General features: G+C 39.4%; 1 protein-coding gene across 3 annotated transcripts in view; it reads right to left on the minus strand.

Annotated features, from left to right (window-relative positions):
• Positions 1-14,443, minus strand: part of LOC120733129 — a 63,632-nt gene that overhangs the window by 35,753 nt on the left and 13,436 nt on the right. For 2 of the 3 annotated variants that reach the window (XM_040031173.1, XM_040031171.1), the window contains exon 1: positions 11,256-11,478. In XM_040031173.1, the coding sequence (XP_039887107.1) occupies positions 11,256-11,358 (103 nt within the window). In that variant the 5' untranslated portion in view covers positions 11,359-11,478. Of the gene's footprint in view, positions 1-11,255; positions 11,479-12,388; positions 12,675-13,231; positions 13,276-14,443 lie in introns of those variants that run through there. The other variant, XM_040031170.1, reaches the window with a different exon arrangement.

Here is a 14,443-nt window from a genome sequence, read left to right on the forward strand (position 1 = left end):
GTACCCCGCCTCTCACCCTGTGGTAGCTGGGATAGGCTAATAAGGATAATGGATGGGTGGAAAATGTAAACTGGGTTAAATGATTAAGATAAACCTCACTGACACTTGTTCTTCGTGCTGCTGGATTAAAATGGAGTTGATGGAGTCGACGCTGATCAGCCTTTGTAGAACTGAACGCTCCAGAAAGGCTGGAGTTTAAATGAACGAACGAACCAGAAAACAAGGGTCAAAAGGAGTCTTTAATAGCAATTACACCATATAAAAATTTGTACGTACAAGTAGAAATATAAGGACACATTTAGGAACAGTCTGAGTTTCTTCCTTAGACGAATAAAGTCCTCAGAGTCAGGAAACATCCAGTTCTGTGTAAATAAAGCCGTCCGATCCCGGTCTGACATTTCTGATGTTTGTAACGTTTCTTATTGACTGCTTCCATCATTTTAATGCACTTTTAGTCATTCATTTAACTATTCCTCATTCTTACTGTTATTTATGTGTTGATCTTCTCATTTTGTGATATTTCAGTTTTACTGACTGATGCTGCAAATCAAAATGATCCTGTAGGAAAATAAAGACTGACCTGAACATCCCATCTCTTAAAATACAAAAGCACAGTAATCATCTTACTGAGTGATCTTCATTGTACATTGTTTCATTGTTTTTAGGCCGCTTCATTCCAGCAAAAGTTTCACCGTGCGTATAAACATGAAAGACGTGTTTTTACAGATTTTAAAATTTTAAACAATGAACGAGTTTCTGACAGTAAATAGTTAATAGACACCAATGTTGCTCCCTGATGTATCCGAAAAAATATTTTATTGATAAAGAACAATTGTATTTATGTGGCTATATTTAGTAGAAAGCCAATATAAAATGTTTAGTGACGTGCTTAAAAGGGAATTAAAAAAAAACCAAACACAAAACAATGATTAAAGCAGGATATTAAAGATTAAAAAGTATAAAATCCTCCAGTTTATCTTCAAAGCAGTCGTCAAAACTTCTTAAAATGTGAGAAACATGGCAGTAACAGATCCAGGTCATGATGTTCCTCAGTAACTTCTAACCTTGGAAACTTTTCTCATTCAGGCTTCACTCCAAACCAGACTGAGCATCGACCACAAGAACAAAAGACAGAAGATAACAGAGTTCATATGGTGTTAATGTAAAATTATTCTGGAAGACTTTTCTTTATGTGGCACATTTGTACTGTGATATGGATTTATCGTCTTCAACAAAATGAGAATCATAAAGCTGTTCATGATATTTTTGTATGTAATTATACATATAATGCTCATTTTCAGGTTAATATTTTTAATTTTGGACTGTACTCGAGTAGCTTTGTCTGAGTCACAGTTCAAAATCATCCTCATTTGTCTTATACTTGGTTTGGTTGTAGCTCCTCATCCTCTCTGAAACAAGCTTCTTTTTTACTCCTCTCCCTTTAAGGCAACTTTGTTCTTACTGGCTGTTCCCCACAAGCAGAAGGTTTGAGGGACAAGTGGGTGGAGCTTCTGTGATAAGGACCAGAACTGGAGACCACCAATATTAGGATATCCCCCCTCAATGACATCACACATTACAGAAGTTAAAAAAACCACATAAACCTGAGTGTTTGCCTCACAGTGAGTATCTGTAAACATGATGATCTCATTATCGTAAATTTGAAAGTGTATAAATGAAAACAAAGAAAAGCACAACAAATGCCGTCTTTCTACAAACTGCGCTGCTAGAAACAAACTTTCCATACTACAATCATGTAGCGCACTGAAAATAAATTCAGAAGCTACAAATCTAACTATACAAAAGTATTTTGGATTAAGTAAAATATTCATAAAATCAATGACGCCATTTTGATTGTTACCTTTGCATCATGAGCTGCTGTCTGATAACTTCTGCACCAGATCATTCCTGTTAATTTTCTTTAAAACCTTCTTGGTCACCTCCACAGACTTTTCTGTGTAGGTCTGCACCATCAGGTCCACCAGCTCACAGGTGCTGGCCTTCTCCAGTCGGCTCTCTGGGATGGGTTGGAGCTCCACCAAAACATCACGGTCCCGCAGGAACCACTTGAACTTTTCAAGCTCCTCCTTTTTCAGATCTTCCAACATTCCCAAAAGCTTCTCTCTGTCTGAGTGGACTGTTAATGCCTGAGAACAAACAAAGTGATTTAATAATAACCTTCTTAGAGGATAACTGATCAATAAGTAAACAAAACCATCACACGTGATCATTTTTAATAACAGGTATAAGTAATGAATTAAGTGAAGCTGTGGTGTGAGGACAGAATCATTTGGTTCTACTTACTTTCTGCATCTGTGCAGACAGATGTTTGTCCACAGTGTTTTCCTCTGAGAAAGGACATAAAAATGAGATTATCTTTACTTGTAAAGTTTTGTAATAAAATAAATACATGATACATAATAAATGAAACAACTTTTCTCTGTCACAAAATGCCCAATCAGCAAATCCTGAATCCATCACTCTCTATGATCCAACAGCCAAGACTGACTCCAGACAAAGTGAAGGAAACGTTGCTGACAATCAGCTCACATCCAGGTGCTGATCACATCAGACCCTTCTTTAATGATTCAGGCAGCCTTTCAAACATTTCCTGTCCAGCTGATATTATTGTGTTATGTAAATATAAGAATCCCAGCATCAGCGATATTAAATATGAACACTCTGAGATGTGGTCCACAGTAAGTAACCCTTAATAAGGACTGGCCCAGGTTGCAGTTTTTGTTGCTCTGCATTATTTTGATGAGTTCACAGGAAGGTGAGCGAGACAGAGAAGTGTACACAGTGTGAACACTGCAGTGCACTGTCTTGCTCCTCATCTTCTTGAGCCTCAGATTCAAACTCCACTCCAGTGTTTACTGTGGATCTTTCTGTAGAGTTTTATATCACATCGCTCCAACAGCTGCCACATTGCATGCAAGTATTGATGACATGATAAAACAGCCACAGACAGATGTGAAATGTGTTGTTCTTGCAGAAGACTAAGGCTTACAGAGTTGCACCAGGAATGGTAATTTTTCTAGTACTGCTCATGTGATTAGGCAGAGGATCAATAGGGGGTCCACGACCCTTTTGGGGACACTCCCATAGGGCTTAAAATCTGGGACGCTCCACCAGTCGCTCTTAGAACTGAAGAAGCTTCTGAAACGTCTTCAAGAAACTGAAAGACGTCCAGACGCTTTTCTTTCCGAGCTCCTTAGAACACCTGCTGACACTTCCAGTTTCCTGAACATCGTCCCCATTAAGTATAAAACTCTATCCCGCCTGTCTTCAGTCAAGTCAGGGACACCAGTTCAGTGCTGCAAACAACAGATATCTGAGAATATCTCAAACTGATCGTCCTCATGTCCACAGAGCCAGCAGCTTCATACAGAAAATGGCACTATGTGGTTCAGTTCTATATTTGGTATTTTACCACAAGTTCTGTTGAATTCTTTAACATCTAAAAACATTCGTTAACTGGTGCTAAAAACTGGTGGTAAAAATAGAACTGACTCGATTTATGCATTTTGACAGTCCAGTCAACAGCATCAGTAGATTTGGATAAGCTGGTTGGTGCCATTGTTGAATAAGAGCTTATTCATTCATTCCCTGGCATTTTGCAGTACTTCAAATATGAGGTCAGCAACCAAAGGGAACCCACCACAGCCAAACACAAAGTGCAGTTCTTTTTATACACAAATCATGTGAAACATCTTAGCTTGTACTTTACCACTTCTTTGGGATTCATCTGAACGTGAAACAGATGAACCAGTAAAAATACAGAAAAACCGTATTTACTGGGCTGATCTACCAGTAGGCGTTAGCTTTAATAATAACTGTCATTAGCTGAATACAGCCACAGATGATGTCGTCTTCACTGCCCTGCACTCTCTTTTCATACATCTGAAATATAACAAACTCTCTCTCAGCAGGCTGTTTGTGAAGCTGACTGGCAGACTCGTCACTCTGGTCTTCAGGAACACATCGTGCAACTGGATACTGGACTTCCTGTCAAACAGGCTGCTGTTCAGATTGTTAATCTTCATGAAGTTAGAAGACAACACAACCATCATCACTCTGTTGGAGGGAATCAGCTGTTCAGGAAAAAGCCTGGGACTCACAAACCCCTCCAGCATGATAAGGAAGTGATTCACAGAGGGCTGAACACATGAATATTATATTTATCTCTGTAAAGAAACAAATATAAGCAGGATTGAGTTTAGTGACTCGCTGCCACCGAGAGCTGAGAGACTGAGAGCTCCTCCTTTAGAATGAAAACTTGAAGACAGAACAAAGTATGTAAGCTAACAAAAAGTAAAATTGTGGCGGGAAAAAAGGTGTGATTGACTGTTCACTAGGATTCATCAGCGTTCTATGTGTCACATTATATAAAACCACAGAACAGGTAATATTGATGAACCTACCAGCCGACAGAGAGCTGACAGCAGCTGCTCCCACTGAGGATCCTGCAGCTGTTAAAAATAACAAGGAAAGTTTTTAATTTCTTAACAAATGTTCAAACTTTTTAACTTTCATTATGCTAGCAAACTGAAACATTAGAGACTCAGTGCCACCAAATTAAAACAATTAAACAACTACACCAACGAATATTCCACTAAACTCTGGTCTACTAAAAAAAAAGAAGAAGAAGAAAATCATTCATTTATAATATCAATAAAAGGTTGCTCTAAAGTTTTTGAGGAAAATTTACTTCAATAAATTAATTGGTCTGATTATCTGCCATGATAACAGCAAACTAATAAAAATGTCTAATGGAAACACAGACTGTAGTTCCTCTGCTTTCCAACATTTGTACTTTTTAATGATTGCACTAGTGATAATGTCATTTGTTGGGCTCGTCAGTTAGTTATATTGCTAGAGACAGAAGGGCAGGCACACAGACAAAGGCAGTTACAGGGAGGCGAGTCTCCCCACCAGCAGCTTAAACTGATTTCTGGTGATTACTACTAGGGTAATACTCTACAGTAAAACAGACCCCAAAGCTTTTGTTGGAGCTATTTGTTCTTATTTTTTATTATTTGGAAATTTGTTAAAGTTTGTTGTTAGTTTATTTATATTTTGGGGTTTATTTACAAGTTTATTTGTAGGTTAATATTTGTTTCAGTGTTTTGTTTGTTTGATGTTTGTTAAATTAGGCAGTAAGAGCTGTAGGGCCATTTTGTTTCTATAAATAAAGAGACTGGTATAGGACCAGCATGCACTGGGGTGGGCCTATGTTTTTTTACCAGAGCAGGAGAAGCAGCAGGAAGTAACAAAAAATGGATCTTGTTTTTGCCAAACTGGATAAAATAAACCATAAAAACACAACTTTCAAGTTTGGACAGTGGACTTCTTTTGCCTGCGTACGGAATAGTATCTCAGTGCAGCAGTGGCTTGTGGACTTTTAATTGTGGGATGTTTGGTTTGTCAAACAAAAGGAATTGCTACTATAAAAAGTAAAAAACCCGCCCGTGGACAAAGGAATAATCTTTCATTAATGGATATGTTGGATATATGGATTTCAAGGATCACCGTCGAACTCGAATAAAAGTTACTGGATCGTCTGTGAGTACTCCCGACAGATTTGATGTTGAGGCCTGGATCAACATGTCACTCGTTCATCAAAGCTGGTGAGTGATAATATTGTTTAAGCCGTAAAGGAAAACGGTGACGCTACTGGAGTTTAAAGACATTATTTCACTACAAAGACTGATGAACTGAGTTTGGATGTACTAAATTGGTGCATAATAGGATCGCTAATTAAAACATGCCAACGCCCTCTGTGGAAATGTTTGTTCGCTGCAATCAGCAGGTAAATTGATGTCATGTTTGCGCTCTATGCTATGGATTCTCAGTGTGCTGTGCATCTTTATAATGTTTGAAATAATCCAAGAGGACAATAAAAATGTCAGATATTAAGAGTAAACAAGAGGATAACACTCAGATGCAAGCAGAGAAAAGAAGCATCAAATTTACACCAAAAGGTTAAGGTCAAACCATAATCAAGTAAAAAAACAAAAATCCATATCCAGTAATACGACATGTGAGCGGCATGGAAGGAGATGTGCAACACACTTTGTATTTTTTCAGTTCACAATGATGCCATAAAGTTTTAACAGCTTATAGAAGCCAAAGTTTTCAGCCAATTCTGCTCCAATCACATGGGTGAAGATGATTAAATACACCATCTTAGTATGTAATACCTCAAGGTCAAAGGTCAGGGTCATGCCATACAGGACAAAGCTTCAGTTTCAATTTAATCATCTCTAAAATTTAAAGCAACATCTTAGTCATTGGGGAACATAAGCACAGTTAGTATTGATCAGTTTTCTGTGTTTCATTATATAAAACTCAGTTAATATTGATGAACCTACCAGCCGACTGAGAGCTGACAGCAGCTGCTCCCACTGAGGATCCTGCAGCTGTTAAAAATAACAAGGAAAGTTTTTAATTTCTTAACAAATGTTCAAACTTTTTAACTTTCATTATGCCAGCAAACTGAAACATTTTTCAGTCTTTCAATAAATTTATTGGGAAAACCAGGCTCCCAGTATACAAATTGGTGTCCATCACCACGGATGGTTTGCCACTTAAATGGATTCACTGCCAGGTGCAGGGAGGACAATGTTATTCCGGATTTCCTCAATTACCGCTGCATAATACACCAACAAGCGTTATGCGCAAAATTGCTCCACATGAAAGAGATAATGGATGCAGTCGATACATTCACATGCTGCCCTTTTTGGGAAGATGCAGAGGTTGATTCACTCGCATCAAAATTTGAAACACTGTGTAGTTGTTGGCATGATGATATTGTTTATATCATTTGAATTATTTCTTTATCTTCTCAAGGTCCATGTCATCGTTGTAAATTGTTTAAGCTTTACATTATTTATGTTATTTTATGTAGTTAAACTTATTGTGCTTTTATTTTTAAGGTCAAGCCTGCTTACAAGTCTTGTTGTCTCCTTGTTGGAAGCCTAAGAAAACACCTGCAAGCAGGTAGCAAGAATGAGCCCGTAATGCTCTTTATTAGTGGAATGGGCTTTAAATACACACTTATAAGGAAACTTCAGAAGAATGGTGACTAATTCCCTTTTTGCAGCATGCAGCCAACGAGGTATTTATTGATTTTATCTTTGTTTTGTTGTACAGTGTTATTTTAGGTGCTGTGTCTTACATTGAGTTTTTATTTTGTTAATGGTGTGTAGCTTTCACAGTGGCTTAGGAGAGAAGTCTTCGAATAAACCAATGAAGAAAAACAGGTGAATTATACACTGTTTCACCGGAACTTTTCTGAAATAGAGGATGAGATTTTGACACTAAGCTGAGTTTAAGTCCAGGGCTAACGGACAGTTCTGGAACTTGCAGAGGAAAAGTACCCCAACATTAGGAAATGTGTTACCTCCTTGACTGCAGCTGCACTTATTCATGTGAGTCAGCCTTTTCCCAGAAGATTATTAAGTCCAAATACCGTTCCACCATGACTGATGATTATTTGAAAGTGTACTTGAGGCTGACTATCAGCAGCTACCGTCTGGACTGTGCATCCCTGGTTGATTCCATTCAGTGCAAGTCATCAGAATAAGGTAATATCAAAAAATGTACAGTTGTGTTGTGTAATATGGGTTCATACAGTTATGCAACATGCATGAATGAATGCTCCATATGTTTATAAATAAATATATGTTTTGCATTTTCATAGTAGGTCAATCATTCTGACTTGGTCATTTCATAAGTCGCTCGCATGCTGAAAAAGTGTGTGCACCCCTGATTTAAATTCTCAGAATTCTAAATGAAGTCCTCTCCTCCTCAGGCACAAGTTGCAGCAGTATGAAATACGACCAACAATTAACAGTGGAGTCAATAAGCGCTACATTTGGGCTATGGCATGGATGAGCAACGTCTCTGGATTAACAACAAATTCTGGTAAACTTGTGAAATTTAAACCAAAGAAAACTCACTACTGTAAAATGTTAAATGCAGTTATTATACAAATAATCTGAAATATCTTACCTTGTGCTTGATCAGTGCTTTGGTATTCGGCTGAAAATAACCAAGGAACATAAAACGTATAAACATAAAATTTTAAAGAAACTTTACTCCAATCCAATTTTGTTATGATCTTTAATTTGTGTTGTTTCTCATTTTAATCTTCAATATTTTATGTTGTAATTTAATATATTACGCTCTATAAATTCATCCCGCTTTGTTCTATTGTGTTGTTGGTAGGTGTAATAAAACGGTGTGCATTGGGCCACCGTGTGGTGATGAAAGGTTAGACAAGTAAGCAACACTTTTCTGACCGTCACTGTTTATAGCTGTTTTAGGCATAATATCAGGAAAATGTCAACGGGGCTCCAACCAGAGATATCTGCTCTGTAGTTTTGGGTGTTGTGTGGAATAAATAACATGTTTCCTGTTTTACATTCGCCTTGTTTCTTCCTACAGAATAAGACACAAGCTATCTTAGAAAAGGACGAGTCAGAAACGTACGTCCTGCAGAAGCGGCAAAGAAGGACCGAAGATTGCTGCTACATATAGCTTACTGACAATGTTGAGCTAACATGTAATTGTACTCATTTAAGTCATTAAAGTGATGATAAATTTGAAAATGTAAAGTTAACCTTTTCGAACTGTACAGGTCCATACTGGCTGAAGATCTTTTTTTGATGCGAGTTTAAGGTGGAAGTTTCCATCTGGATTTTCAGTGTAAACTTCAAAGAAATTTGGCTTTCCACTTGGATATCTGAGCTTTAAATCCTGTTAAAGAAAGAAAGAGCAACGGGAAAGAGAGAGGTATGGTATGGATATTTGTAAGTTACTATTTCTGCCTTTACTACTCCACAGTGATATTTCAAAAGCTGCAGCTTCAGCAGGTTCTCAAAGCTTTCCACCTTCTCTCGTCCACAAATGGACTGCTGGTCTGCACCGGCCTATGGTTCATGCATCTGATCCAGTTCCAGCATCATCCTGTATCCATGTTTTCTCTCATCATTCATGTTTTTTCTTTTCCTGGTTCAAAGTCACTCAAATGTTCAAAAGTCCTGGTAAGTCAGCATAGAGCTGGTGGTGTATCAAAGCCTTTTGTATCTTTTGTCATGTTTCTGCTCCTGTTAACAAGAGTTTCACTCTCTGAGCTTCATCAGACTTCAATCTCTTCTGTCTGCTCTCCATTCACCATCCAGGACTCCAGCCTCTGATGTAGGCTCGGTCTCTATTGTGCTTGCTTTTCCCTCTCCCTACCCTTCCCAACCTTCTTTTTGTTACGATCACTTAGTACATCCTATTTATTATAATATATTACACTTATTTTCTGTGCTTTGGTCCTGCTTGAGCTAACAATACTGTTTTCAGTCTATAAAGTCAAACTTCCCTGCCACAGTAAGATTGCTCTTACTGTTTTGGGGGGTCCTGTCCTAAATCCTAACACTGCAATCAAGGTTCATCAGCGTTAAATCACCAAATAGATTAGTTCATTTTTCTATCTCAGTAAATCATGTTCACTTCTTCCAGATCAGCTCTTCTTATTGAATATTTACTGAATCCTTTCTTTGCTCAGTAAAATGCATGAAGGCTGCCGACGACAGCTGGACTATTTATTCTCAGCCTATTATGCAAATATGTATTTGGAAAGAAATTAAAGCATTTCAAACCATACTTGAGGACAGATTTCTGCACCATCCACATCTGCTGTTAGTGTGAAACGATCAAGAATTTTCAAGGACTTCTCTGGATCTGGCTTCAGGATAGCTTTGTATCCATGGGGCACTTCCCTCTGCTTCATTACCTGTGAAGAATAAAGTGCAAAGATACTAAAAAGCCATGTAACACATTAGCCAGTTTTATATATTAATTTATTCATTCTCCTGAATTCTGCCTATTATACTGTGAAACATGTAATAACCTGCTGTAGCCCAGGATCACGTGGGATCAGATAAACATGCAGTGTGAGGAAAGCTGTGTTGGTCTGATAGATCAACACGTTGCAGCCGATTTTCACAGGAACGCCGAGTTTCATCAGGACCGCTCTCGGAGAGAAAATCGGTTCAGTTAACTTGACATGTGTTGGTGTGACCTCAGACACTTTTTCCACAACATCTCCACAGTCATCTATGTGAAGGACTGCAAACGTGTCCAATATGTCAGGGATGTCATCTGCAGGAGAACACAACAACACAAACATGGTGAGAAGAACAGTTTATAACAGTTTGTGCGCTCACTGTCAGAAATGTCCAACATCTGAAAGTCTTCCTTCATGTCCTCTTACCGATGCAGATCCAGTGTGGCAGGTGAACTTCATTTAACTTCCCAGCAGTGACTGTGACGTCCATCAGAGGACCTGCAGGCATGTATTGTCTGCTCTCCATCCTCTCCATGTGTCCCTCCCAAGATCTAAACTGGTACTGAAAGCTGGTCTTTCCCTTACAGACCCAGCGCAAGCCCGAGACTCTGCATTCAAAGTGTCCTGCTGCAGACTGAAGGCTGAAACAGGAATTAAATACACACTCATGAAGGAACAACAGAGTGAATGGAAACACAGAGAGTAGTCGTGTGAATCAGATGCAAAATGAAGAATTTCCTCTGGGAATAAATCCAAAGCTGAACTGTTTCCTGTAGTTCCAGTTTGCTGTGCTGCAGCATTCAGGAAGTTGATTTACCTGTAAGTTGGAGCCTCGTCTGCATCTGTACTGTTCACCTCAGGTTCAAGTTTAGTCCAATCACTGCAGTCCTGCTGCAGAGGACAGTCTCTTTAGTCAATAAGTACACATCTTTATAAAGAAAGAAACTTTAGCAATAAATGGATGAATGGAAGGGATTACCGTCAGGCTCTGACAACCTTCAAGCTCTGAACTTCTTTCAGTTTTTCGTCCTTGTTGAGACACAAAGAATTCAAATGAATGATGTTATGCTGACATATAAAATCATCCTCTAACTGTCCACATGTTTGCTGTTTGATCACTTTATGCTGTGCAGTGCTGCTTCAACATCAGAACAACATGTTCAGCAGGACGTGCAGCTGAGTGACGTCTAAGATGATCAAAAGCTGATGAATCCAAATATTCTCACCAGTGATGTCAGAACAAGACAGAGACAGAGAGAAAGGTTGGATTCAGCTCTGATGATTTATGCAAAGTTATTTTTGGACGTCTGTTGTGTTTCCTGTTTATTTTAATGTTTGTTGATTAGAAGTTGTTTAAACAAGTTTATTGTAAATTATGAAAATCTGTTTATTAAACTTTGTTTGGTCTCACCTGAGCTGCTCTCTGACAGCCTCAGCATCAGATCAGGTCTGTTCATGTCTGTTAAAACCTCCATGGTCACCTCCACAGACTGATGACCAAGTTCATCCACCATCACATACACAAGTGTCTTCTGTCCTGTTTGGATACCAGTACCTCTTCATTCGTGGCAGGCTCATCTTAAAGCACGTGAACGGCAGCAACTGCTTGAATTTCTTTAGATCCTTTTGACTGAATTCATTCAGTGTTTCCAAGAGAATCTGTCTAACAGCTTCCTGTTCTTTTTCCTGTAAAACCAAAATAATGTATTAAGTTACTGTATAATATCTCTGTTGGACAATTTAAATAATTCTCTTTATTTAATTTCCAGACAAATTATAGTAGAAATATCAAATATTAATTAAAAAAAAGATGTCTTCATTAATATTTATATGTTTTAGAATAATCACTGAAGAGACAGCTGGCGGTTTTGATATTTACTTCACTCTCTTTATGAACTGCAAAACTTCAAGTTTCATAAGAAAACATTATTTCATTTCTATCAATACTAAAAACTATTATTTTGTAAAAGCTGAGTTAAAGTCACACTCACTCTCTTCAACAGTGCAGCTCCATGTTCATCCACAGAGTGTTTCTCTGAGGAGGAAAGACATTTACCATCAACTCTGAGGATTCAAACATCATCACACATCCAAGTAGAATCAGCCTTCAGACGACACAGATGATTTAAAAGAGAAAATCATGTGAAACTAAATAAAATGACATAAGAACCCAACAAAGAAACCCTCCATCCTGTCCAACCAAAGTAACTGGGGGTTCCCAGCTGTGATAATGAGAGAGGGTACACCTGTCCACCTCAGGTTTTAAACAGACAGACAACCTTTCACACCCACATTTAATTTAGAACCAGCAATAAAGCCAACAAGCATGTGTTTGGACTGGAAACCAGAGCACTCTGAGGAAAAGCATGCAGGCACAGGGAGAACATGCAAACTCCACACAGAAAGGTTCCAGCCAACCAGGAGGCTCAAACACACAACCTTCATGCTGTGAGGACACAGTGCTAACCACTGCACCACCATGACACCAGCAACACAAAAACCTGTTGATGACACAGAGTTTACACTCATGCATGTTGGTCTTACCTCTGGATGCTGAGCTGCTCTCTGGTAACTTCTGCACCAGATCAGTTCTGTTCATGTGCATGAAAACTTCTCTGGTCACCTCCACAGACTGATGACCAAGTTCATCCATCATCAGATTCACTACATCTGCTCTGGTTGATGACTGACTCAACCTGTTTGAGAAGAATGACCGATTCCTCCAAGGAATGATCGTCTGCAGGATCCTCTTAAATTTCTTGAGCTCCTCATCACTCAAATCATTCAAAGTTTCTAAAAGCAGATGTTTAACAGCTGCCATTGTTGCCGCCTGGAACAATAAACACAATCACGGGGTCACATATTTATTTAGCCAAACACAAGCGCCTATTTACTAGTTGCGGTACGTTTATCAAAAAAATGAAGAAAATATAAAACTGTGATCCACTTTTATGGGTTTGAATACTTTTTCTTTACAGGCTGCAGTTCTTCTCTCACTGTGCAGATAAAAACTGAAATATATCCATCAAAAATCTTTCCCTGATTTCACATTATCTTTCATTCTTTATTAATATTTGTAAGTAGAATAAAGTTTCCTGTTTAATCTGAAAGTGTTTGATGTTTTCAGATTTCTCTGTCCTGTTGAAGAGTCAGGACAAATGTACATGCTGACACTTCCTCAGCTCATCCTCAGTGGTAAAGACATCCTGACATTAGTGTTGCAGAAAATTACTGCTGAAGAAGTCAAACTGAATGAAGCTTCAGTTTGTCACAAACATCCAGCAGAAATCATGAGAAAAATGACTCAACATGAGAACTGATGATACTTTAGTCCTCTGACTTTCAGCCTGCTGTCTTGTACTGAATCAGAGATGTGACATGACTCACTTTGTGGATCAGTGCAGAGCGTCGTTCATCCACAGAGTGTTTCTCTGAGGAGAAAAGTGCTCAAAGTCACTCATGACAAACACATTTAACAACTAACTGACAATTATTCAGGAAATATGACTTTGGAAAAATGGACAATATGCAGAATTACACTGAAACCTCCTCAGCAATAATAAACAGTATGAAGGAGTCATTTTTACTCCTCCTCACAAAGTATTTGGATTTAATCTGGTCTCATTTTTATGTATTTATTGAAGTATATTTTTCCAGAACAGCCATAAAATATGTTTTAAAGATGTGTTTTTTGTCTTTATTACAAATATTATTTATAAAGTCAAAGAAGACTTTAGTCAGACGTTTATGAGACATGAAAACAGTTTTATGACTTTAATGAGTTTTGATTTTGTTGTCCTCCGGCAGAGCTTCAACAGCATTCCGAGGGAGACTGGGGACATTGAGTCCGAATGGACCATGTTCAGCGTCTCCATTGCCGAAGCTGCTGCATTGAGCTGCGGCCGCAAGGTGGTTGGTGCCTGCCGTGGTGGTAATCCCCGAACCAAATGGTGGACACCAGAGGTGAAGGGAGCCACCAGGCTGAAGAAGGAGGCCTATCGGGCTTGGTTAGCCTGTGGGACTCCGGAGGCAGCCGACAGGTATCGACAGGCCAAGCGGAATGCGGCTCGGGCAGTGGCTGAAGCAAAAACTCGGGTGTGGGAGGAGTTCGGAGAGGCCATGGAAAAAGACTTTCGGACTGCCTCGAAGAGATTCTGGCAAACCGTCAGGCGTCTCAGGAGGGGAAAGCGGTGCTCTACCTGCGCTGTGTATAGTGCTGGCGGAGCGCTGTTGATGTCGACTGAGAAAATTGTCGGGCGGTGGAAGGAATACTTCGAGGACCTCCTTAATCCCACTGACACGTCTTCCGAGGAGGAAGCAGAGTCTGGGGATGAGGGGTATGACCCGCCAATTTCCGGGGGCGAGGTCACTGAGGCAGTTAAACAACTCCTTGGTGGCAGAGCCCCTGGTGTTGATGAGGTCCGCCCCGAGTTCCTGAAGGCGCTGGACGTTGTAGGGCTGTCTTGGTTGACACGTCTCTGCAATGTTGCGTGGAGATCAGGGGCAGTGCCTGTGGACTGGCAGACCGGGGTGGTGGTCCCCATCTTTAAGAAGGGGGACCGGAGGGTGTGTTCCAACTACAGGGGGATCACACTCCTC

Source organism: Simochromis diagramma, unplaced genomic scaffold, assembly GCF_900408965.1.
Source record: "Simochromis diagramma unplaced genomic scaffold, fSimDia1.1 OVJJ01000361.1, whole genome shotgun sequence".
NCBI classification, from domain to species: Eukaryota; Metazoa; Chordata; class Actinopteri; order Cichliformes; family Cichlidae; genus Simochromis; species Simochromis diagramma.